Source organism: Leucoraja erinacea, chromosome 35 (assembly GCF_028641065.1).
Source record: "Leucoraja erinacea ecotype New England chromosome 35, Leri_hhj_1, whole genome shotgun sequence".
Classification (NCBI taxonomy): Eukaryota; Metazoa; Chordata; class Chondrichthyes; order Rajiformes; family Rajidae; genus Leucoraja; species Leucoraja erinaceus.
Genome location: NC_073411.1, coordinates 13,304,314 through 13,329,954, shown reverse-complemented (window position 1 = coordinate 13,329,954; position 25,641 = coordinate 13,304,314). Strand labels below are relative to the sequence as shown.

The 25,641-nt window shown below is 49.6% G+C and overlaps 1 protein-coding gene across 3 annotated transcripts in view; it reads right to left on the bottom strand.

The window, feature by feature from the left end:
- Positions 1-465: 465 nt before the first annotated feature.
- Positions 466-25,641, bottom strand: part of LOC129713361 (cell division cycle and apoptosis regulator protein 1-like) — a 33,886-nt gene continuing 8,710 nt past the window's right edge. For all 3 annotated transcript variants that reach the window (XM_055662358.1, XM_055662361.1, XM_055662360.1), the window contains 18 exons: positions 24,552-24,684; positions 22,092-22,215; positions 21,281-21,415; positions 18,999-19,224; positions 17,742-17,855; positions 17,398-17,564; positions 15,600-15,810; positions 10,858-10,941; positions 9,136-9,330; positions 8,403-8,594; positions 7,338-7,661; positions 6,740-6,851; positions 5,944-6,011; positions 5,115-5,267; positions 3,541-3,667; positions 2,187-2,387; positions 1,553-1,758; positions 466-1,072 (listed from right to left, as the gene is read on the bottom strand). In XM_055662358.1, coding sequence (XP_055518333.1) covers positions 1,043-1,072; positions 1,553-1,758; positions 2,187-2,387; positions 3,541-3,667; positions 5,115-5,267; positions 5,944-6,011; positions 6,740-6,851; positions 7,338-7,661; positions 8,403-8,594; positions 9,136-9,330; positions 10,858-10,941; positions 15,600-15,810; positions 17,398-17,564; positions 17,742-17,855; positions 18,999-19,224; positions 21,281-21,415; positions 22,092-22,215; positions 24,552-24,684 — 2,802 coding nt within the window. In that variant the 3' untranslated portion in view covers positions 466-1,042. The remainder of the gene's footprint in view (positions 1,073-1,552; positions 1,759-2,186; positions 2,388-3,540; positions 3,668-5,114; positions 5,268-5,943; positions 6,012-6,739; positions 6,852-7,337; positions 7,662-8,402; positions 8,595-9,135; positions 9,331-10,857; positions 10,942-15,599; positions 15,811-17,397; positions 17,565-17,741; positions 17,856-18,998; positions 19,225-21,280; positions 21,416-22,091; positions 22,216-24,551; positions 24,685-25,641) is intronic.

The window sequence follows — 25,641 nt, the reverse complement described above, 5'->3', positions numbered from 1 at the left end:
AACATCCAAAATCAGTGGTGGAGGCAGATATGATAGTGGTGTTTAGGTGGGTTTTAGATATGCAGGGAATGGAGGGATATACAAGAGCTGGTCTTGGCATCAGTTCGGTACAGACCTTGTGGGCTGAAGGGCCTGTTCCTGTGCTGTACTGTATTCGAATGCCCCTGTCCCACTTAGGAAACCTGAATGGAAACCTCTGGAGACTTTGCGCCCCACCCAAGGTTTCCGTGCGGTTCCCGGAGATTTTTGCCAGTCTCCCTACCTGCTTCCACTACCTGCAACCTCCGGCAACCACCTGCAACCCCCGGGAACCTCAGGGAAACCTTGGGTGGGGCGCAAAGTCTCCAGAGGTTTCCGTTCAAGTTTCCTAAGTGGGACAGGGGCATAAGAGCGCTTACATCGTTGTCAGCGGATCAGTCGTAACATCAACAACACAACCATGAATAAAAGACACGAGAGACACTGTTAAGTTTTAAAAATGGTGAAGAACCTTTATACTGTAAACAGTGACATCCTGACAGAAAGGGGTTTGGTCAAGGGCCCAGAAGGAAGGCATCTAAAGGGGAGGGGGAGAGAGGGGTCCATTGCCACAGAGCTCAATGCGGGGGGAGAAACGGGACAGGGTTTACCCTGTGAATGACCCTACACCCGGCTTTAGCCTGTGCAAGGAATGCTGCACTGAGAACGGAGAGGGGGTAGAACGAGGCTTGTTGGAGCTGGAGAAGGGCCTGGAGGTGTCTTCACTCAGACAGGAGCACTAACAACAGGGGGGAGGGGGGGGGGATTGGGGAGTGAGCTGGCCCCACTGAGCAGAGGTACACCAATACACACACATCCATCTCTGCTCCTCAATTGTACATCCTGCACAGGCCGATGGAGAAATCAAACAGCACACTTCGATACACTTGCAGGTTGGACACTTGGTGGTGGTCAGGACTTTAATAAGATAAGGAAAGCAAGGGTCACGCAGGTCACTATATGTGGTGGGAGGTGAGTGGATTCTATCGGGGACTCTCCTTCCTCTCGATCACCGGCAACCTCCTCACTTGTCCTTCTCTGTCAAAGCATTATTCTGCAAGACAAGCATGGACAACTCGCTGGTTACACCCCACGCTGATCATGTCATGCTGCCTCTGTGCCGAGATACCAGCCACACAGAGACACCAGAGAGCTCCCCACACCCAGACATCACTGACGGCCCCCCCCCCCCACCTCGCCCCACCCGTAGACATTAGAGACCCCACCCCATCTCTCCCACCCCCAGGGACAATCTCCTCACCCCAGACATCACAGGCCCCCCCCCACCACCGCGACAACAGGCACCCCCCCCTAGGGACAATCTCCACACACTCCTCAGACATCAGAGACCCCAGTCCCCCCCCCACACCCAGCATAGCCACTCGCACACATACATGCACACACACCATGGACCCAGCCACACCCCACACAGCACACAGGGCAGGGTAGGGGAGGGGAGGGGGGGCGCTGGGGGAGAGAGTGGTATGAGGGGGGGGGGGGGGGGGGGGGGTGTGGGTATCACGCGGGATTCTACCTTCTTGATGATGCGCTGAATCTCCTCCAGCATGGAGTTGAGGTTCCTGGTGTTATCCTGGAGCCGCAGCTCGTAGAAGATTTTCAGCTTCTCGGCGGTTTTGACCCGATCCTCCAGCTCAGTCACCTGTTTCTGCGTGTCCTCGATCTTGGTGGTCAGGGACTTGTTCACCGTGACATTGGAGGAAACTTTCCCCACTGCTTCAGCTGTAGCGGAGAGAGCAGAGCAAACGGAGTCAGCACTCGAACCCCCTCCCCACAGGGCCAGCCTGCACTCGAAACCCCGTCCCCCCACCAACCTGCCCCCTCCCCACAGGGCCAGCCCACCCTCGAAACCCCGCCCGACACCGTCCCCCTCACCAACCTGTCCCCTCCCCACAGGGCCAGCCTGCACTTGAAACCACACCTGACACCGCCCCCTCACCAACCTGCCCCCTCCCCACACGGCCAGCCCACCCTCGAAACCCCACCTGACACCGCCCCCTCACCAGTGCCCCTCAACACACCACCCTCTTACCACCCCCAGAACTTTGTCCCGATTCTTCACCACCCCCCTCAGGGCTATGACATGCACCCCTTCACCCCCCCCAGCTCCCGTTATCACACCCCCCCCCCCCCCCCCCCCCCCCCCCCACCCAGTTGTGACTCGACGGAGTGCAGTTTGTGCTCCATGTCAGCGCGGTTCCTCTCGTCCCGCTCCAGTTTCTGGATCAGGTTGCCCACGTTGACCATGTTGCCGTTGTGTTCGACCAGACTGCCGTCGGCAGACCGGAGACGGGCCTTGCTCGCCGCTCCCACCGCTGCCACGGCTGCCGTGGGCAACAGGTGGTGGTTCCCTGCAGGAGGAAGGCAACACAACGCAACGTCACGGCACGGCACGGAAACGCAGACCACGAGGGAGGAGGGCAAGGGGGAGGGGAGCAGAGCAGCAACGCGGGGGGGGGGGGGAGCGAGAGGTGAGGGAGGGAGCTCAGCGGGACGGAGGAGTGGGATAGTATGGGTAGGGGACGTCAGGAATGGTAAATGCAAGGTTTCACGTGGTCCACCCTGTTTCGACGAATGCAATCAACCTGGTGTGCATAATCAAATAAGATCAAATAGAACAAGTTGTCCTCCAACTTTAGGCCGTGCACCCCATACGCAAGAAGAGGAAAAGACCACGAGGTGACTGCGACCGTTGAACGGCTTGTGTGTGTGTGTGTGTGTGTGTGTGTGTGTGTGTGTGTGTGTGTGTGTGTGTGTGTGTGTGTGTGTGTGTGTGTGTGTGTGTGTGTGTGTGTGTGTGTGTGTGTGTGTGTGTGTGTGTGTGTGTGTGTGTGTGTGTGTGTGTGTGTGTGTGTGTGCGGTGTGTGTGTGTGTGTGTGTGTGTGTGTGTGTGTGTGTGTGTGTGTGTGTGTGTGTGTGTGTGTGTGTGTGTGTGTGTGTGTGTGTGTGTGTGTGTATATGTGTGTGTGTGTGTGTGTGTGTGTGTCTGTGTGTGTGTGTGTGTGTGTGTGTGTGTGCGTGTGTGTGCGCGTGTCTGTGTGTGTGTGTGTGTGTGTGTGTGTGTGTGTGTGACCCACTCAGCAGACGACCAATGGTTTGGTTTAGAGATACTGAGTGGGAACAGGCCCTTCGGCCCACCGAGTCCGCTCTGACCAGCGGTCCCCGCACATTAACACTACCCTACACACTAGGGTAGTTCACATTCATACCAAGCCAATTAATCTACAAACCTGTACATCTTTGGAGTACGGGAGGGAACCAAATTTCACGGGGAAAACCTACGCAGTCACGGGGAGAACGTACAAACTCTGTACAGACAGCACAGCACCTGTAGTCGGGATCAAACCCTGGTCTCTGGCGCTGTAAGGCAGCAACTCTACTGCTGCGCCATCGTGCTGCCCTAGTGGATGTAATGAGGGGGAAAGAGCAGCCACGGTTCCCGTTCTACAGCGACCCCCCCCGCCCCCAGTCACCGGCCCTCACACACAGCGCCCCCACACTTACCGAGCACCATGTCCGCTGGCACCAGGCTCTTGTCCTCCATCTTCTCCAGGTCTCCCTCCCAGCCGTCAGTCAGCGTGCGGTACAGACACATATTCTGGGAGCACACCTTCCCCAACAGCTGCCTGATCTGAAACATGCAGACAACTCGTATTTAGTGTTGGCTCATTCACCGAGACACAGTGACAAACTCTGCCTAGTGGACACAGAATGCTGGAGTAACTCAGCGGGCGAGGCAGCATCTATGGAGAGAAGGAATGGGTGACGTTTCGGGTGGAGTGAAACGTCACCCATTCCTTCTCTCCATAGATGCTGCCTCACCCGCTGAGTTACTCCAGCATTTTCGATTTAATCAGCATCTGCAGTTCTCTCTTACACAAACTGTCTGCTGTCCAGTGACATTATGTCACACATCGGTGCTTCTTAAACTGGTGAATGCTTCACCCAAGGGCAAATTTAATTATTTTGGGGTGAATTACTTAATTTATTCAGGCATTTTTTAAATATATACTTAAAACAGGCACTGCCATTAAAGTGGTTAGTAAGCTCTTGTTGGTTTTAAAGGCAGTGGAGCTGGAAATTTGATACGTTTTTTTCTCTCTACCTATGGTTTTCTAATTTCATAGCAGGACATTTCCCAAATTTACTGCAATATAACCTTTTAGGGAAGACCATGGTTTTTTGAGTTAGTTTTCCAAGAAAAAAAAAACTGCAGTAATCAAAGCCTGAAAGGGTAGGATGGGGCTGAAGCCCTGCGTTTAGATGTTGGAATGTTTTTGTTTTAATCATTCTAATAGAATGATTTTCCAACTCCAGTGGTAATTACACTTTTTTTTCCCCACTCTCAGATTTCTTTACATATTTTTAGGATGTTCAAAAAGTTGAATAAACACTTAAGGAATCAGTTATTTTATGTTTTTTGCTCACGTGACAAAATAAATTATATATAAAATTATACATAAGGGCGAATAAGACCAAAATTACCAAAACACATAAGAAAATGTAGTCGAGGGTGAATGATATTTTGTGATAAAGACTGACACTGAAATAGTTTAAGAAGCACTGGTATACACGAGTGCAATCAAAAGCCACACACGAGTACAACAGGTGGTGCAGAGAGACAAATACCAGAGTGCAGAATAGTGTCACAGTGTTATAACGCTACAGTGGCTGAGAAAGTACAGATCAAATAATATGCAAGCTGTGCAACGAGGTGGGTGGGAGATAGTTGAATACACTCTAGTCTATGTGAGGTCCGTTCAGTGGTCTGACAGCAGCAGCAGCGAAGGATCTTTAGTTTAGTTTACAGATGCAACATTGAAATAGGCCCTTCGGCCCACCGAGTCGGCACTGACCATTCATCGCCTCAGTTATCCCACTTTCTCATCCACTCCCGACACACAGAACCCAGTGCAGGAGCAGAACCCAGCCAGCACCAGCGGGCAATGATGGGTAGATAGATAGTGGGCACAGTGACTGGCTTCGGGGCAGTGATGGACGAGGGTGCAGTGGGCAGGCAGCACCACCTTGTGCCTCTAGCAGCAGACAAAAGACAGACAGCCAGCCAGCCAGCGTACCTGAGATCTGGTGATGTGTAGCCCCACGGTGCTGAGGATCAGCTCCAGGTCCTTCTCCATCAGGTAGCTGCACAGGTTGCGGTCAAAGTAAGCAAAGGCCAGCAGCAGATCCTTGCGCAGGGTCACCATCTGGGAGACATCCCTCTCTGGCGGCTAGTAGAGATCAAAAACAGTTGTTGCCGTCATCCTGACCAGTATGTCAACACTCCCCCCACTCGCGCCCCTCCCCATCCTGGCTGATTCATTGAAGGAAACAGGCCTTTCAGCCCACATTGACCACCCATTCACACTATTTCTATACTATCCCTCTGTCATCCACTCCCTCAGCACTACAGACAGCCAATTAACCTACAAAACCCACGCTGACTTTGGCAGAGGCAACAGACGCTTCTGACCAACCAAGATGCCCAATCTACACTAGTCCCACTTGCCTGCATTTGCCCATCTCCCTCTAAACCTTTGCTAGCCATGTACCTGTCCAAAGATCGGCACAAAGTGCTGGAGTAACTGAACGGGTCAGACAGCATCCCTGGAGAAGGATGGAGAAGTTTTGGATCGGTTCCCTTCTGCATGGCCCTGACCAGAAATGTCACCCCTTTCCTCCAAAGATGCTCCCTGACCACTGAGTCCAAGTACACCTCCAGTTCTAGTCTAGTTTCACCGTGCTCCCGTTGAAGGCCAAACCCAGGCCAGTTACCCATCCGATCCTGTACCCCCCCCCCCCCCCCCCCCCCACCCGACATAGTTTGCCAGGTGCTGCTCGCACTCTGAGCCAGTGGTGGACAAGACCCCATCTTTCTCACGCGTCGGCCTCTCACTACATCCTTACCGTTTCTTTAGCACTCTCGGCCTCATTGCTTTTCTCAGCTGCCTTCTTCTCACCAGCATTGGCGATACCTGCGAAGAACAACATTGGACACGTCAGAATTAGACGACTTAAACACGTAGACACATGGAACTAGAGAGGCTGGAATCTTGTGTAGAATACAGAGTGCTGCAGTAACTCCAGAACAAGGGGTCACAGTTTAAGGATAAGAGGGAAATCTTTTAGGACCGAGATGAGAAAATCATTTTTTACAGAGAGTGGTGAATCTGTGGAATTCTCTGCCACAGAAGGTAGTTGAGGCCACAGTTCATTGGCTATATTTAAGAGGGAGTTAGATGTGGCCCTTGTGGCTAAAGGGATCAGGGGTATGGAGAGAAGGCAGGTACGGGATCCTGAGTTGGATGATCAGCCATGATCATATTGAATGGCGGTGCAGGCTCCAAGGGCCGAATGGCCTACTCCTGCACCTATTTTCAATGTTTCTATGTAACTCAGCGGCTCAGGCAGCATTTCTGGAGAACATGGTGAGGTGAGGTTTTGGGTCCAAAGAAGGGCCCCGATAGGAATCATCGCCTATGCATGTTGTGCAGAGCTGTTGCCTGAGCCGCTGTGCTCCCGATCACTTGTTTTGTGCAGCTGCAGACTCACATCTCCAATGTTATGCCACTGTAAGGACAAATAGGTTTGGGGACGAGCAGCCATATATAGAGTACACACTGCTCTGTAGCTGCCTGGTCTGGGATATTGTCCAACAGTAACTGCGGTGTGCTGTGCGATGGCTGGGGACATAATTCCTCACCAAAATCCTCCTCGTTGTCTTCCAGGAACAGAACATCGTCCATCTGGAGAAGGCTGTCATCGTCCGCTTCCTTTCCTTTGGTTTCCTTCTCTTTATTTTCTCCCTCTTCTGGCTGTGAGCAGTGACAAGAAGACATGTTTCAGTACCACACACAGACACATGCACAGAATACAACACCGCCCAACTTCACTGTGTCAATATTATACCCAGCTCAGAGTGACGGCAGCATTCCTGGAAGAGCAAACTAGACACAGAGTGCGGGAGTGGCGAGTACCTGGAACACATCGCCAGAGAGCGCTGGTTGCAGTCACACACAGCATTTAAAAACTGCCCAAACACTTGCCCATGCAAGGGTGGCTGTGGGCCAAGGCCTGGACGTTAAGATTCACCTGGCACAGTGACAGTGGCCGGTGGTTAGGGTGGGCCCCATCACCCTTTCTGACGAAGGGTCTCGACCCAAAACATCACCTATTCCCTTTCTCCAGAGATGCTGCCTGACCCAGAGTCACTCCAGCATTGTGTGTCCATCATCATTGTAAACATGCATCTGCAGTTCCTCCCAACCCCCTTTCTGGTTCCCCTTCCCCAGGGGCCATACCTTTGTCAGCTCCCATTCCCAGTTGTCATCCTCTTCCATGGCTGTGGTTTTAGCCAGGGCATCGCTCGACTCCTTCGCCTCCTCTCCAGAGTCCTTCAACTCTGCGTTCTCCATCTCCTCCCCCTCGCCCTTCGCTTCTTTCGGCTTCTCGTCTTGCTCCATGTCCTGATCCTTTTGTTCCTGCTCCTGACCGCCAGTGGCTGCCTTTGGCTTCTCCGGGACCTCCTCTGGTTTCTTCTCTGGGTAGGCCAGCAGGGCGCTGTAGATGGCGTAACCAAAGTCCCTCTGCAACATCTCACTGAATATCTCCGCCAGCCACAGGACCTGAGGGAAAACCAGAACCCTGTCACCAAACTAACTCACATCATCCACCGCCACCGGGTCTCTCCCACATCCCACATACATGCGGCTTTGTAACTTAACTGGCCACCGCACAATTGCCTAATGTACTAGTGCGCAAAGACTGGTTCTACTAGTATGTTAGTGTGTATCTGTGGCTACTAGTACATTATTACCTATTGTACAATTGATCTAGTGTGTAAGGACAGTTTGAAAAAATGGAATAATACACAAGTGTGCAAGGACTGGTTCTACTAGTGTGTTAGTGTATTATGACCTATTGTACAATAGCTTTAGTGTGCAAGGATGTGTTTTACTAGTAAGGACATGCTTTACTAGTGTGTTAGTGTATTAAGACCTATTGTACAATAGCTTTAGTGTGTAAGGACGTGTTTTACTAGTGTGTAAGGACATGCTTTACTAGTGTGTTAGTGTGTATTATGACCTATTGTACAATAGCTTTAGTGTGCAAGGTCGTGCTTTACTAGTGTGTGAATGTGTCCTGGTGTATTATTAGCCATTGTACAATAGCTCTAGTGTGTAAGGATCGGTTGAGGCAATGGGATAACACAGAAGACGATGGTTGGCGTGTACTGGGTGGGCCTGTTTCAACGCTGCATCTCTAAGTACCTGATCAGTATAGGCACTAACAACATCATAAGACATGGAAATACCATTTGTAAACCTGTTACGTTGCAGGCAAGATGACAATCTGCCAACAAGTACCTCAAAGGAATGGCCCTTGGAATCAATGCGGTAGCTCCTCAGGTTACTCAGCGACAGCACGGCACATCCAAAGTTGCCCCCCATGGCGGCGACGTTGGGGGTCACAATCACCGCAGGCTCGGCTGGCAGGGGGCATCGAGGCTCCACCTTGGGTGCAGCAGGGGCTTCTTCAGGCTGCTTCTCCTCGGCATCCTGCACAGCACAACAGACAACAGTTTAACACCCAGTGATTACAGGGGTGATTCAGGTTACTGAGGAGAGGCAGGAATGTGCAGCCAAGCTATCCATCTGAGCAGCCACCATGTTACTGAATGGCAGGAGCAAAATAGTTTCATCTCTGGACTATTTTGCCATCGCCTCTGAAACCCTCCCCCTCTCCCCCCAAGGCCTCCTCTGCATTAGATACCGAGTCCAAACAGGAATTTTTAAAGCTTCACCATAGCATCCTGCTTTTCTATTCCATGTCTCCACCTATAAAGCCAGGATCCCATCTGAATCCCTCAGGTTGATCTGACCCAACTTCAAACAAACCCAAACATCCCCAGTTTCAACTCTTACCCCCTGGAAGACAGTGCCTCAACTCAGCCCCCCATAATCCACACAGGTTTGAGTTGAATTCCATGCCTTGTCCTTTCCCATCGCGCCTGCCTGCCAGCTGCAGCTCCCTCAGCACACCGCGTGTTTTGTGCCATTTGCAGCCTATGATCGGGCTTATTGGCCCAAGTTGTCTCACCTGCTTCTGCTCCTCATCAGGGCTCGGCTCTGGAGTCACGACCGACTCTGCCTCCTTGACTGGAGATTCATCTTTCTCCATCTCTTCTTTCGCTGTCTCCTCCTCCAGCTCCTTCTCCAGCCGACTCACAAGCTGGGCCTTTGTGCCTTTCCAGTTCATGTTCCTTGCTTTCAGCTCCCTGCGGAAATCTTCCACCTGGAAATAGTGGAACCCGTCACACCACGGCCTTAATATGCTTGATTCTGTATTGACTATATTTTATTTATTTTTATTTTTTGTCGCATTTAAATGCAGTTATAGTGTTTTTTTTAACTGAGTATGTGTGTGGGGGGCGGGGGACACTTTTAAATCTTTTCCTTGTACGGAGAACCCGACCTTTTCTCTGTCGGGTCTCCGTTGTCGTTGGGGCCGAGCACCGTGGAGCGGCCACCAACAGGAACGACCTGGGGCTCCAGTCGCGGAGCCTACGGACTTACCCACCATCGCGGAGCTGGCCGAGTTCGGAGCGGGAGGAGCTGTGGTGGCGCGCTGCTGCGGCCCGACCCCGGAGATTCGGAGGCTCCAACCGCAGGTCTGGTGGACAGTGACACCGGGAGCCCGCGGGTCCCTGCTGGGAGACCGCTTTTCGGGGCTTCCGCAATGGCGACTTCTCCCGCCCGAGTTGCGGGGTTGAAAAGTACCTGGAGCAGGGCCTTACATTGCCCGGCGTGGCTTTAACGGTCGTGGGACTTATTTACCATTGCCCGCCGGGGGCTTTGACTTTGACTCTGACATCGGGAGGAGTGTAGGGGAGAGATAAGACTTTGCCTTGCATCACAGTGAGGAGATTCACTGTGATGGATGTTTGTGTAAATTGTGTTGTGTCTTGGTTCTTTTTCTTGTGTGAATGACTGCAGAAACAACATTTAATTTGAACCTCAAGAGGTTCAAATGAGAACAAATAAATTGTATTGTATTGTATTGACCAGGAAAAAACGATTTTACCCGGCTAACTGCCTTATACAGCAAGGTAAATCTCATACTCCATCAGTGCTTCCACACCTCAACAATGTTTTCCCCCTGAATTAGAATTCCAAATGACCTAGAATTTGATGGTTTTCCCCAAATGCTCACGCACGGATACCGGGCTCACTGCGTATACGCGTGGAGACGGCGCCCCCAACTAAACTCTTGTGTCTGACCCGCTGAGTTACTCCAGCATTTGGTGTCTACCTTCGATTTTATCCAGCATTTGCAGTACTTTCTCACACTGCTCTACCTCAGGCCTGGTTTTAACAGGGATACTCATCCATTTTGGACTTGCTGGTGTTTCCACCGATTAGCCGAGAATCGCTGAGTCTTACAGTTGGCATTCTGTGCAGTTCAGAGCTTCAGCCGTCTGATTAAACCCCAACCCTCTGCTCCTTCCTCATTCCTCAGACAGTCTCTATAATGATGGTCAGACATCAATGAGTCAGAGTGGGCTATGGTTCCAACTGAGAGTGCGTACGTGGAGCCTGGGGGTCTGTCCAGAGGAAGGGCCCTGACACGAAAGGTCAACTGTTTCCTCCAAAGATGCTGCCTGACCCGCCGAGTTGCTCCAGTAGTTTTTTTTGCAATCTTTTGCAACTCCATTCTGAATTCTAACTGGACACTAAGCGGAAAGGTGCCTATTATAGACGCGCACTTAGGCGAGCAGTGACCATGAGGCAGGTCTGGCCAGATACAAATAGCAGCTCTTACTTTCATTGACTTCAGATCCAGGTGGCTCCACTGGGTGGGGGTGGGGGGTGCATCTTCTCCCTGCTCCTCCATCTTCTCTTCAGCCTGCAAGGACAAATAGGGTCACGTTAAAGCGAGCAAGCTGCAGTGTCAGTCGAGCTGCCGTCGCGATCCAGGCTCCACGGGCGGCAGTCTGTCATTACATCGTGCGGCCTGCACTGTGCCACTAACAGCAGGCGGGAGGAGACGGTCTGGAACAATCGGTGAGGTGTCCCCAGCCTACATCCTCCTCCCCTGTGAGGGAGGACACATGGAGGCAAGAGGCAATGAAAGGGACAAAAAGGGGATGGTTAGGAAACACGCAGTTCACACTGAGACACACAGCGCAACAGAACAAAGTTGCGCCCCTTACCCAATGATCACACCGCACCCTGGACTCTCCTTCACAACCCCTGGAGCCAGCTTTGGCTCTTTGTGTCCATGCCAGGGCAGTAAGAGCTGCCCAGCCTAATAGGATGCAGCACCTCAAATGTTGACCCAGGTTCGTGTTAAATGTGACGAGGGTTTCTGCCCGCACCACCTGTTCAGGCAGTGAGTTGCAGACCCCACTGTCCATCCACTGAAAGAGTGAGTTTAACTCCTCCAATCCTTCAACTCTATCACCCTAAAACCAAGAATCTCTTTCAGGAAATAGGTCCAGCCCTTTAACATTTTAAACATACTTTCAGATGTTAAATCTCCTGTCAGTTTCCAAATAAAACCACCTCCGTGCAACATGACTCTCCTCATGAGTAAAGTTCTCCAGCCCTGACAACATCCCTTTGAATTTTCCAAAGGTCCATTTTACACTTTTACAACCTTCCTGTATCATGGTGATGAAACTCCATCTAGTTGTGGCTTGAGTTTTATACATAACCACCTTTCTCGTATATGTCTCAGCTAAGAAATTCGGTGTGTATTTTTTTTAACTACGTCATTTTCCGAGTCCCACTAGCTCTTCCGAGCACGTTATTTTAGAGAACACTGTTCTTGTTCTGTCCTGGTCTCATTATCCTACCATTTAGACAGTTTTACAGCACGGAAACAGGCCCTTCAGCCCAACATGTCCATGCCGACCAAGTCGCCGAAAGAAGCCAGTCCCCATTTGCCTGCGATAAGCCCACATCCCTCTAATCGTAGCCACCTCTACCACTCCCTTAGGCAGCTAGTTCCACGTCTTTTAAATCTCTCTGCCCTCACCATAAACCTATGTCCTATAGCTGTGCTACCCTGGGAGAAAGAGCATGGCCATCTGCCCTATTAAATGCCTTCCAGAATTCAAGTACAGTACACTTACCACCTCAATTTTAAAGGCCAATATTGAAATGATTTTCCTGACTACCACCAATTTCTGTTTCACATAGACAGATCCCCAGTCCTTTATGCAGCAGCTTTCACTAGCCATGTTTTATCATTCGTGTTCTGTTAAGCACTTTGTAGGCCATAGTTTGAAAATCCACATCTACTGTACCTCCTATCCAATGTAGTTAAAGGGGGGTTTAAAAGGGGTAAATATCTTAATCCTTAAGCCATCGAATTCCTTTAACACTCGATTTTAAGCTCCTTGGTTAGCCACAGCTGGTTCACCTCCGACACTGTATTCAATACTCCCAGAGCAGATATAACATAGCTAGGCACAGGCAAAAGCCCCTAAAAACTGCCTCATCATTCTTGGGATACAAGATGGACATATTTACTACACTGTCCCGTTAAACACTCAGTGGAACCAGATACAGATTAAAGCGAAGGTAGATACAAAATGCTGGAGTAACTCAGCGTGTGAGGCAGCATCTATGGAGAGAAGGAATGGGTGACGAAACGTCGCCAATTCTTTCTCTCCATAGATGTTGCCTCACCCGCTGAGTTACTCCGGCATTTTGTGTCTACCTTCGATTTTACCAGCATCCGCAGTTTTTTCTTACACAGATTAAAGCACTCTTTAGACTCTGATTATGAAGCACTCCCAGCGCGGTTCATGGGTTAAACACATAGCTTTATCAGCTGCAATGGACTGCCATTAGCCAATGTCCCGCTCTGACACCTCCACACAGAGAAGTTGCCAATTGCTCCCAAGATCATTCAGGTGCTGAACCCTCCACGCCCCGCCTGCCTCTGAACGGAACAAACTTCCTGGTGTGGAGGCAGGAACACAGACGAGGACACTTCAGTAAAACGTTAATTAACCCAAGGGCTGGTTCAAGCCAGACCAGGTCATGCTAGCAGCCAGCAGCAGCGAGACTGTAGGTGGTAACTCCGTTTGTTTCAAGGAGGCAGCCAACAGCATCAACGTCATTCACCAGGTTTTGAGGTAAGAGAACAGAGTCGACAGACTTCATAGGTGAAATGTTTCACCAAGGCTATATATACTACAGGGGTTCCTCACCTAACAAGTCTCTTTCAGTGTTGGATTTAATGCGGAGCAGCAAGTAGTTTCTGACTGAGCCTGAACCCAGGATAGACAGGAGATTTAATGTGGGGCAGATTGTGATGGCTAGCTCTGGACTCATTCATTGGGCAGATTGTTAATGGGTAGAAGCTTACCACTGCCTTACACTGAGATACAGTAATGGCTGTACAGCCCTACATGGGGGTACCTGATGTCACATTGGATACAGTATAGATGGATAAAGGTCTGCCCACTGACAATAGTACCTGTGTTACTTATACATCGTTTAACATTGGTGCAAGGTGATGGTGGGAACAGGTCTGTTACTGTACGACACTGGTCACATTGGCTTGTTCCTATCTAACACTGAGGTTCAGAGCTGTGCTTAAAAGTCTAGCAAGGGTAGGAAGTGTGTGACTTTATCGTTGTATAATTTTGGGTAATAGTAGTCTTGGGGTAGAGCATTTTGCAGGGTTATGTCCAGTGTTCGGAACTGGCAGTTCTGGATATCAATATGACACCAGCCCGTCTTAGCTCGACAAGTATATCAATGAGCCCCAAAACGGCCATAGGGCCAGCTTTTCATGACCCAGTGATAAACACACATGGATTCAGCCAGCAGAAGTTAGACCATCCAAGGGTCCCCATGCCAGGACAGTAACAGATCGCCAACCCACAAGATGGAGGCCAGCTCTTGCTGTGACTGCTTTAAAGGACAGGCCTAGCTGCACTTTAATTCTATAGCTGCTCCAGCATTAAAGCCTTGGGCCTGAAAGGACACACTGTGAGGGGCAGGAATCGCCTAGAGGGAGCTGTCGTTGTGGTATAGGTTCGTCAAATATGGGAATGGGAATGACACGAGTATCGGACGGAAACCCGCAGTAGGTGTGAGCTACACAAAGGGCAAGGGCACCCTGAAGCACCAGAATACGCAACACATGGGAGTTCATGTGAGCCCGTCAGGGGAAGGAAGGAACGGCAAAGTGTCTGGAACAATGCATCATAAACAGTGTTTCAGTTGGGGTGAAAGGATGTCAGAGAATCAGAGTGTAAGTGTTGATGCGTCACCAGTGTGGCCTTGGTCTGTGTGGCCCCGTCACATTTCTTTAAACAGAGATTTTGTTTCCCAGCTTCAGTTCCCCACTTACCCAATCATTGTTACCCCAGGCACAATGCCAGTGAGCAAGATTAAGCCAAATATCATCTCCAGAAGGGACTTAACCACAAACGTCACCCCCAACTATTCACAACCTGACCTGCCGAGTTCTTCCGCCATTTTGTGTTTTGTTTTGCTCAAGAGAGAGATTAATCGTTGAATAAACATACTATTAGCTAATACCATAACTACCTCAGCAGGGGTAACTTTTTACTCTATGGTAAAAGTATCACAGGATACTCTTTCATTCTAATACACAGCAGCAGTAGCGCCCACGACAATGGCAGATCACTACCCACCCACATCCTATCACCCAGTGACGAGACTGCAGACCCACCACCCAGTGAGGAACCACAGGCTGACTTGTTCCACTACCCGCGAGGGAATGGCCAGCGAACATGTCCTTCATCATGGGAGACCAAAGACTAACCCGTCTCGTCACCAGACAGGGGAACCAAAGACACATCTCATTCCCCCACTAGGAGCACACGCCGCTGTGTCGTTATCACCCGCGTCGATATACAGACGCACACCCCATTCTCCAGTGAGGAAGCTCAGGCCAATCTATGCTGAAGCTTGCTGTGGGGAACCACAGTCAGTGGCGTATCTGTGTGGAAACGGCTTCAGCCTGTGGCACTACTAGACATAGTCCAGGAGATATTGCCCTGCCTTGGAAGCCGGCTTCACCAGATGTCAACCAGCCCGATGTTTGTTATTGGTAACTGGGGGTTTGGGGAACGAGTTGCTGCTTCCCACACCCAGCTCCACAACTCCACTGACCCTGAACAACCAGTGGGCCAATCCCCAGACTATGTGACGATCAATTCTAGTCACCGACTCTTTTGCTACCCCCAGCACCCTGTCTCTGTTTAAGGAATTGTGACGTGGCAGTGTAATAGTGTAGTCCCGTTCACATTCATAAAGAGTGCCAGCAGCAGTGCCGCAGTTCCCTGCTACAGCATTTTATAGTCTCATGGTTATGCTATCTTGGCAAATGCTCACTTGAACTGAAAGTTATCGGTCACTCTTGCTATGGCAGTGGAGGGGAAAAGAGTTTGTATCTGTGTGTGTGTGTGTGTGTGTGTATGTGTATGTGCGTGTGAGTGTAGGTATGTGTGAAGGTATGTATATGTAGGTGTGTGTGTGTGTAAGAGAATGGAGTAATAAAAAAAGATTCAATGCCTCATCTCGGTCCGTGTCCTTGTGCTCTGCCTGCTCCCTGTCAGTCAGTTGTTGCGTGTATCCCAGGGACAGTGCGTCCCACTCCAAGCGAGTAGGGAGGCAATGCCAAACATCCGGCAGAAATACAACCACAGTCTCCACACGGGCTGGGAGCAGCCGCCCCTCACAGAGCTCTCCAGGATGAAGGTAGCGGATCTCAGCAAAGCGAAACCTGTCACAAGGGAAGAGGGTTACTGGATACAATAGCACACAGCACCGCAAAACCATCGCCAAAGCTTACAGTCCAACGATACGCGCCACCCACACAACTCAATTACCACGCCGCACCCCCCCACTACACATTCAGACCCTCGCACGGTCGCAATCCCAAATTCCCCATTGGAAAAAGTACTTTGCAAAAGGAGGCGAGAACTAGCAGGAGGCACCCTTCACCCATTCCAAGCACCGGTCTCCTTAAGTCCAGGTCAAGTCAACCTCCCGTAGATGGATACAAGGATGGATCCAAATGAAGACACACAGAGTGCTGGAGTAACTCAGTGTGTCGGACAGCATCTCTGATTCAGATTCAGATTCAACTTTGGCATTGTCAGTGTACAGTACAGAGACAACGAAATGCAGTCTTGAGAACATGAACAGGTGGCACTTCGGGCCGGGAACCATCAGCCTGAAAATGGGCTCAACCCAAAACGTCACCTATCCATGTTCTACATAGATGCTGCGACCTGGTGAGTTACTCCAGTGCTTGGTGTTTTTTTCCTCCCATAGATAAGACTCAGTCATGAGTTGACTGAGTTCCCTTCATTAATCCCCAGTGTGATAGGGCCAAGTAAAAATCCCACCTGCCAGACCACCACACCCCACAGAAGCACCCGTCAGGCTAACTACAAGGCAAACAATGGCAGCACTCTGTACTCCTGCCCGAAACTCATTCCCCCTTTCTGGTACAACGCTCAGGTGTACAGCTGAATCAGTGCATCCATTGAACCAACAGAAACAAACAGGTTAGCAATAGTATTTCACCGTACACGGGGAGACCCTGCACGGTGGGCTGTGACGGAAGCTCCTGGGTTCTGGGACACTTGAGGGGCCTGTCCCACTTACGCGATTTTTCCGGTGACTTGCAGGCACCCGTCATGGTGGCAGCAGGACGCCGAAAATTCTCAACATGTTTTTGAAAATCCAGCGGCGACCAGAAAAAGGTGCGACTCTTTGGGCGACTACTCACGACCGTACAGGTGTCACTCCGCGAGTCGCACCTTTTTTTGGTCGCCACTGGATTTTCAACATTTTGTATTAAAAAATCACATGTGGGACAGGCCCCTTAAAGTAATATGTCTTGTTGCCCCAGAAGTGGGGGGAAGCTCAGCGTTCACCAACACTGCAGCAGCCAGAATTACAGTGCGACGCGGGCACATTGGAACAATTCACCAAGTAACCAAGCTAGATAGTGGAGCCGGACTCTTTCTGTAGCTCTGAACATCACGTCACTTCTGGGCAGCGCTGTCCCTAGTCAGATACAGACCGCAGCTGCCGGCCAGGCTCACTGTGCCTCCACAGATGCCTTCTCACTCGCTGGTGCATCTCCTCAACCCAAGTCACTATTCCTGCAGAGAACCCCTTCCCTGGTCCAAGTTTCCACAGCCTGTGCCAGAGCACGCCAACTAACAATGAAGTCTTGCAGGTGCCAGGATATATGATTAACCTCCCCCCTGCTGTTCCCCTCCCTAACCACCATCTTTCTCCATCAAGTCAACATGCATCCACGCCCATCCACCCCACTCTGCATTGGGGGACTTACCATTGAGTACAGACGCTCAAATCAATGCCAGTCAGGAACTTGGTGGTGCGAATGGCCGTCTTGATCAGCACCCTGGGGTCCTTATCCGGGCCTAGACCATCGAGAGAAGGAGACCAACTCCCCCCAATCGCCATCGCTTCCTCCTGGCCCTTCATCCCAACCAAGAACTGTACAAAAGAACATGGGAGACCAGAGATGAGCGAGGGGGGTTCGGAGTGGGAGGGGTTTCTAGTAGTGTAGGAGGTAGGAGAGGGGGAAAGAGAGAACGGGAGCGCGGGGAGCGAAGTGGAGAAACGATTCTGCGCCCGATCGTGATGGAGAAGGGCAGGCACAAGGGAACTGACCTTAATCAGCTTTGTGGCATGCTGAGCCGGCTCGGCCCGTTCTTTGGGTGCTTCAGCCATTGTGCAGGTCTGGCGGTACAGGTCCAAGAGGTCTGGACAGGACAGCAGTATCACCTGAAGTGTAGAGCGGACATGTCAGTGAAAGAGCTGCAGTCAAGCAATGACATCTGCATAAGACACAATCCACTGGAATCACAGCATTCACCTTTCAAACTGTGCTAACAAGTTTATTGAATTTGCGTTTATGTGTTATCTATGCATCTTGAGTTTACAGGCCTGATAAGCTGCAGCAGGAAAAACTTTGTTGTTCCACAGTCAGCACAGTTACACACTCTGAACTCTCAGCTTGGTACGAATGGCTCGATTATAATCATGTCAAGACCTCCCCAAATAGATGTGGTTTTATGCAAGGCTATTCTGTAAATTTTTACGCTCATTTGCTGGGGGTAAATGCACCTCTCAATGTGTGGGAGCAGAGAGATGGGACTGCATGTGCAAGTCCATGGAACAGAATGGTGAGATTACCACAGTTGCCCTAAATGCAATCTTTTCTCGACTTGGGAACCATGCACATGGGTGGGGAAATTACATTCATTATTCTGCTACTGAAATACGAGGGCAAAGGCCAGGGTATTTAACCAGAATAATTAAACTTGCATTCATTGCTGGGAATCCCTGGAGAGTAGCATTTCACCCAGAGAGTTGTGAATCTGTGGAATTGTCTGCCACAGAGACCAATTCACTGGATGTTTTCAAGAGGGAGTTAGATTTAGCTCTTAGGGATAGGGTAATCAAGGGATTATGGGGGAAAAGCCAGAACAGGGTACTGATTTTGGATGATCAACCATGATCATATTGAATGACGGTGCTGGGCACACTTTGTCACTGAGTACCTGCCTATTTTTAATCACTGCTGTTCAAGCAAATCTTTAAACCATATCAATTATGTTTTGTTAACTTTAACTAACAATTCCTTTTGCAGAACTTTACATATGACATATGTGTGGAAGTCCATCTAAATAATACCCTTAGATATCTCCCTGTCCACTACTATCAAATGTGAAAGAAAATTAGTTTACTTCAAAATCTAGGCTCGCACTATGATCTGAAAAGTTCAGTCTTCAATCTGTTGAATGGGTTAGTACCGACTTAATGAAATCGAAACAATTGATTCAGTGGAACTAGTATTAGAGTGATAGGTTCCTTAAAAATAGCACTGCTTCCAAAACCATTTTGATCCCAAACAACCCCACTCACCTTGGCACTGTAGGTGGAGTCAGCATCAGGAGGATCCATTTGACCATCTTGTTCCTCAGTTGGTTCCAGCCCTTTCTCCATCACGTGGAAAACAGACTTCTGGCCTAACTGAAAAGGTTCGGTCAATGGGAATGTATTCACCCAGCCCAGTCTGCCATCGAAAAATGTGTCTGGGATGTTGAGGCACGGGTAGCGGCGCTGCACTTCAATGGTATCACAAGCAGCGCTAAAGGGAAAAGCAGAGGGACCGGCTGTTAATGGGCGGTAGGTAGACACAAAAATGCTGGAGTAACTCAGCGGGACAGGCAGTATCCTTGGCGAGAAGGAATGGGTTCACATTAATGTTAAGTCTGTTAACAGGCAATCAGTCACCTACAACCTAAAACCATCAGGCTTCTAAACACTACTACCTCCAAATAAGCTCCAAACTGGGGTGGAAGATTGCAACCTTCACGTGGTCCGCCCTGTTTTAACGAATGCAATCAACCTGGCGTGCACAATCAAATAAGATCAAATAGAACAAGTTGTCCTACAACTTTAGGCTGTGCGCCCCATATTCAAGAAGAAGCTCCAAACCACATAGACTTGGAGGCACTGTTTTTATTTTTGCACTATTATTGTTTAAAAAAATAAAATATATATATATATACACACACCGGACTTTACTTGTTGTAGGACAAAGATCACAAATCTGTTGCGATGCTGCAGGTGAGAATTTCATTGTTCTCTTTCAGGGCATCCGATAATAAAAAAAAGAAATAAAAGAATTGCACATGCTGGTTTACTGCGTAGACATACAATGCTGGGACAGTATCTCTGGAGAGAAGGAATGGGTGACGTTTTGGGTCGAGACCCTTCTTCAGACAAAAAGACTCGTGACTTAATTTGACTCTCACATTCCATCACCGTGGACCTACAGAGGACACTCCACAGACCGCGGATCTCCAAAGCCATTCTGTCAATATACTGCGAGTCACTGAGGGTACTCTCCATTGACTGGTGACAATGTTGCTCAGCCAACTGGTCCTTTCCATGGCACTTAATATATATAGGTGCAAGTCATTAAGCCGACAAGCTCAGTGCAGGTAGACACAAAATGCTCGAGTAACTCAGCTGGTGAGGCAGCATCTCTGGGGAGAAGGAATGGGTGACTTTTCGGGTTGAAACTTCACACATTCCTTCTCTCCAGAGATGCTGCCTCACCCACTGAATTACTCCAGCATTTTGCGTCTACCTTTGATTTTTTCAGCATCTGCAGTTCTTTCTTACACAAAGCTCAGTACAGGTTTGCCTTCTTTCCAAATCTCCAGAGCAAGATGGCGAGGGAACAAACTGGATTGATCAACCTGGGTTAACCTCACGTGGGGAGTCACAGACCTACCTGTGTGTGTGTGTGCGTGTCCCCTCCCCTCCCTCCACTGTGCGTGTGTGAGTGTTACAGTCTCACCTGTCCCGTCCCCCCCCTGCTATGGGAATCACAGAAAGATTCTACTCCTCTGTGATTCACTCCGATCCGTTCCATCACCCAGCGAGCATCCAAGTAATCACACCCAAACCCGTGGCCCGGACAAGAATTCATAGCCCAACTTGTCCCAACAATGATTCACAGACAATGTGTCTCGCTACCCTGCAAGAAGGTGGTGAACAGTCTGTCCCATTACACATTTGGGATTTCAAGTCACTAAGCTTTGCAAATAAGAGCCGTAGAAACGGCACGGCAGTCCGTAGATGCCTCAGTGATCAAGCAGGCAGCCAACAACACTCATCAACTCAGGCGAACAGCATCCACCCCAACGCTTAAAATGTGGAACACAAGCATGTCTGAGACGCTACATCTTGAAGATATGAGACTCGTCTTAGCAGGAAAATCAGAGCAATTTTTAAAGATATGGTCTCCTTTCATTGATTCATTACAAGTATAGTATGGTGGAACACAACTGTGGAAATAAACCGATTCACAAACAGGGTGATGGGTGTGGTGAGAAATGAAGCTGGTATATCAACATGTAAGGGTCCCTTTTTTCTTTTTCTTTATTATTTTTGGTTTTTGTCTTCTTATTCTTCTATAGGCTTTTACTCTTTCACTCCTGGACTGCACTATCTGGTAGTCTAGGGGTTTACACATCTCTCTTTCTTTCACTTTCTCTCTTTCTCTTTCTCGCTCTTTCTTTCTTGTTAAATTTAAAATAGAAGATGTACATTAAATGTATTATGTCATATGCCGCGGTTTATACATTGCTTCTAATAAAAATACAAAAAAAAAACATTGAAAGGGCCGGTACCTGTCCAGGCAGAAGCGGGAATACTGCACATTGTAGGAGGGAATGTAATGTCGTGCCTTTTTGGCGGGCCCTTCCCCGGATGCCATATCCTGATACCTTTTGTGGGAGCCCTGGCCCATCCGCTTGTAATTGTCCCTGTGTGGGGATAAACAAGGGGTAAACATCGAGAGACAATCGGCAACTTTGATCACGAGTAACATCAGGCGGAATGCCTCCAATACAACCCGAGTACGCCATGCCCAAGCTGGAAGACATTTTCCTCAATACCGAGAAAGATAAAACACGGAGACCTGCGGACGTGCTGAAAGCTCACACTCAGACCCGAGAGTCAGGCTTCCAACACGGAGTGTGAACTCACACTGATACCCAACGCACAATGAGAGCTCAGTTTCAGAGCCAGACTGGTCACAGCATTAGGTGATGCCCTGACTCTGGTATCAGACGGGGCTCGCAACTGCCTCGCCCCACACTGCAGGAGAGATCACTGCCAGCACTGAGTCTGCGTGAACTGGGACTTCCAAGCGTGTGACCCCCCCAAAGCTAATACAGCTGGATGAATTTAGTCTCCTACCTTGAAGAGGAACCACCCCAAATAAAACAACAACCACCGCCAAATGATTAGCACGGGTGCCACGGGTTAAGGGGAGAAGGCAGGAGAAAGGGTTAAAACAGAAAGATAGATTGGCCATGATTAAATGGCGGAGTAGACTTCATGGGCCAAATGGCCTAATTCTGTCCTATCACTAATCAACTTTTGAACCGGGCGATAAAAAAACGTTTCTCAAACTTGCAGGAACGCGAGAGTATTTACCTTCTGTCACCTCTGCGACCCATGTCCATGCGGCCATTCCTGCCCATTGACCGCATTCCCATGTCCATCCTGCGTCCGAGCTGGCCATGGGGACCCAAGTGAACCAGGGGCTGCAGCAAACCAGCTGGAAGGCGAAGTGTGGGGAGACAACAGGGAGAGTGTGCATGGGTGGGGTACAGAGGTTGGGAGGGAAGGGAGCCAAGTGGAGAAGAGGAGGGTGAGTCAGGTGGGGATTTGAGAATGGGGAAGAGGGACACAGAGGGCAGGAGGAGTCAGGTTGGGCAGAGATAACAGAGAAGAGGGAAAAAGAGAGAAGCCGTTAAAACAGCACAACCTTTCACGAGGGCAGAGACCACTCATGGAAAACACGAGAAATGCAGAAATGGTCTGACTTTTTATTTTCTTCCATAACTTTAGTATGAACCAAACATCGTTATGTGAGCTCTGTGATTGTGGTGAAATGGTGGAAATATGACCTGGATTAGCATGCCACCCTCGTCTTTGCGCATGGGCTAAGAGTGATCAGTACACTGCCAAGATGAGGAAAAGACTGAAGTGCAGCAGGTAGTTTGGCATTCGCAATGCAAATGCTAAAAGCAGCTAGAAACAGACATGGGAACAGGCTTAATGCTCAGAAAGCACAGGAGAATTTAGGAATTTGTTTCTTTCCGCAGATGCTGACTGGTCTGCTAACCATTTCCACCATTTTCTGCTTTTGCTGTACATGATTTACAGAGAGTCATGAACCCAGGCAGCACAGTGGTAGAGTTGTTGCCTAAGTGATAGACCCGAGAAGAAAAGTTTCTACGTTGCCCCTTGGGCCTTCTCTGGGAGCTCCGGTTACCTCCTACACTCCAAAGACGTGCAGGTTTGTAGCTTCATTGGCTTCTGTTAGCTGTAAATTGTCCCTGGTGCGCAGAATAGTGCTAACGATCGCTGGTCGGCGTGGACGAGGTGAGCCAAAGAGGCTGTTTTCACGCCTTAACTCTAAACTCTAAAGTGTGCAACAATGACCACAATTATATTTACCCACACCATTTCCTGGCACTTCTTCTGTGACCAAATCTGATCGGTGGCACAATGCTGGAAGCCACAAGTATGGACCACACAACATTTACAGCATTGTGTAGAATATAATACAAATGCCTGGCGGGAGCGACCAGCCCTGAGGAGGGGGAGCGGGGGACAGGTTCAGCTATAATAAAGCTTTAGAGTGACAACTATTTAGTCTGGCCCAAGAAAATAATTCAAAAATTGGTGCCAATCACAATAGAAATGGTAAAACTGATGAAAGTATGGCAAAGGATTGAAGCAAGCAGTTTTCAATTGCGACATACACCAATAAAACTGTTGTACATTAATTATATATGTACATCATTTATATGTAGAACACAACAGACACCTGCGTGGTTATGAAATCCACTAACGGTGAGCGGGTGAAACTACCAATATTCAAGATTAGATTAAGTAGAAGGGGATATGGAAAAAGAACATAAGCAATTAGAACTATGAAAGGTAAACAGACTAACCCAAGGCTGGTTGTGGTGTGTTAAACGCTATCTGTGCTTATACATTGGAAGAGAAATTTGCATTGGTATAACACGTTTGCGATCACAGCAAATCTCATAACAATTTGAAGCCAATGAAGGAGCAAACTGCGGGCATTATTTTTATGAAGGGAATATAGTAGCCAAGCTGTGCACAGCAAGTTACTACGAGAAGCAATGTGACCACGACCAGATAATCGGTTGAGTGACGCTGATTTAATGTTCAATCAAAAGACGAACACCCTCAGAGTGAGTGGCTCCTGCAGGAGCTCCACTCCAGCGATGCAGTGCCCCAATGCAATCTCACCATTCACATAGTTCTACCACCCCTACACCCCTCTGAAGTCCTGTCCTTCCAGCAGCACTGGCTTCCTGGCAATGCAGGACCCCATCTCTGATGAATGGAAACAGGGGTGCAGGCTTTTAGAGCTTAGTTTAGTTTAGAGATACAGCATGGATGGATACAGGCCATTCAGCCCACTCAGTCCATGCCAACCATTGATCCCCTTTTACTCTAGTTCTATGTTATCCCACTTTCATATCCACTCCCTGCACATGAGGGGTGATTTATAGAGGCCGAACCACCTACAAACCTGCACGCCTTTGGGATGCTAGAGGGAGCTGGAGCATTGGGAGGAAGACCACGCGGTCAGAGAGAGAACTCGCAAACTCCACAGCGACAGCATTACCCGCTGCCCCAATGTGCCACCCAGTTGTGCAAGCTTCAAGGGGAACACAAACTTCAAACGTCTGACTGTGAAATGGGGAGGTGACCAATGGAGTGAACCAGAGTGGAGATTAATTTGTCGCATGGGACTAATGAATAAGAGATGGATGTTGATGTGATTACTGTCAGTGTCAAGTGGTGAGTACTTGAGGCACTTCTCTGTTGTGTTCGAGTGTTGATACTCACGTTTGTGGGGGAGCTGAGAGAGCAGTGGCTGTGAAGAAAGCAGGGAGGGGATGCGTGCTTGGAGCAGAGGCTGTGGCTGGGGCTTGGCTCCAAGGATGCCTTGCTTCTGCCCAGACATCATGTGCGATGGGTTCTGCAATGAGAAACGATTACAACACAAGGAGTCAACATGAGGGAGGCTTCTCCTGGGGAAAAACGATTCCGGAAAACTCAGAAACTTATTGGGGACAAATGCCATCTGGAACCTCGGCAATTTACACTGGGTGAGGGACACAGGACAAGCAGAGGCTTATTGGGTTTAAAGCAGGGCTGTCAAACTCATTTTAGGTCAAGGGGTGGATTGGGCAAAATGTGACTTCATGCGGGCCGGATCAGTTGTGCACACGCGGACGTCAGTCAGCCAGCCAGCCCGAGGCCAGGGGGAGCTCAGCACTGCCATCTTGTCTGTTTGACAGTGGTTGCCGGAGGGGGGGGGACCATCCCCATGGCAACCGCGGGCCGTTCATGGAGAGGTGGACAGAGCAGCAGGCGGCAGACAGCGCGGTGAGAGAGAGCAGTTGCCATAGATACATAATAAATGGTCGTGAATATACTCCCCCCCCCCCCCCCCCCCAGGCCGGATTGGACCCCTCCGCGGGCCGGTAGTTTGACACCCCTGGTTTAAACCTTGTTTGGGTTTAGATGGGTGGGGCGGAGTGGGGGGTGGGGAACGGGGGATGTTGTGCGTTTGGTTCCAGTGGGACGTGGCAGGGTAGAGAAGAGTATATTGTCCTTGTGTTACACCACTTCAGCTCAAATCAAACCTGCAAAGCAAAGAAGCCATTAATGAAGACTGCCTGGCGTTGCCGCGAGACCTCCATCGCCAGTTCCAGCGGATCCCTGCATCGATGGGAACAGAACCTCGTATCACACGATCTGCACGGCTGACGGGAGCTCCTGGGAGGAAGCAATGAGCGAGTGTGCGCTGACCAGCCGACTACTCTATCTACTATCAGTTCCAGTCTCAGCATCATAAAATGCACCAAGTACAACTAGCCATTGCCACCCAGCACTGAGGGGCCACAAACCAAAAGGAAGACGGCATTTAGAA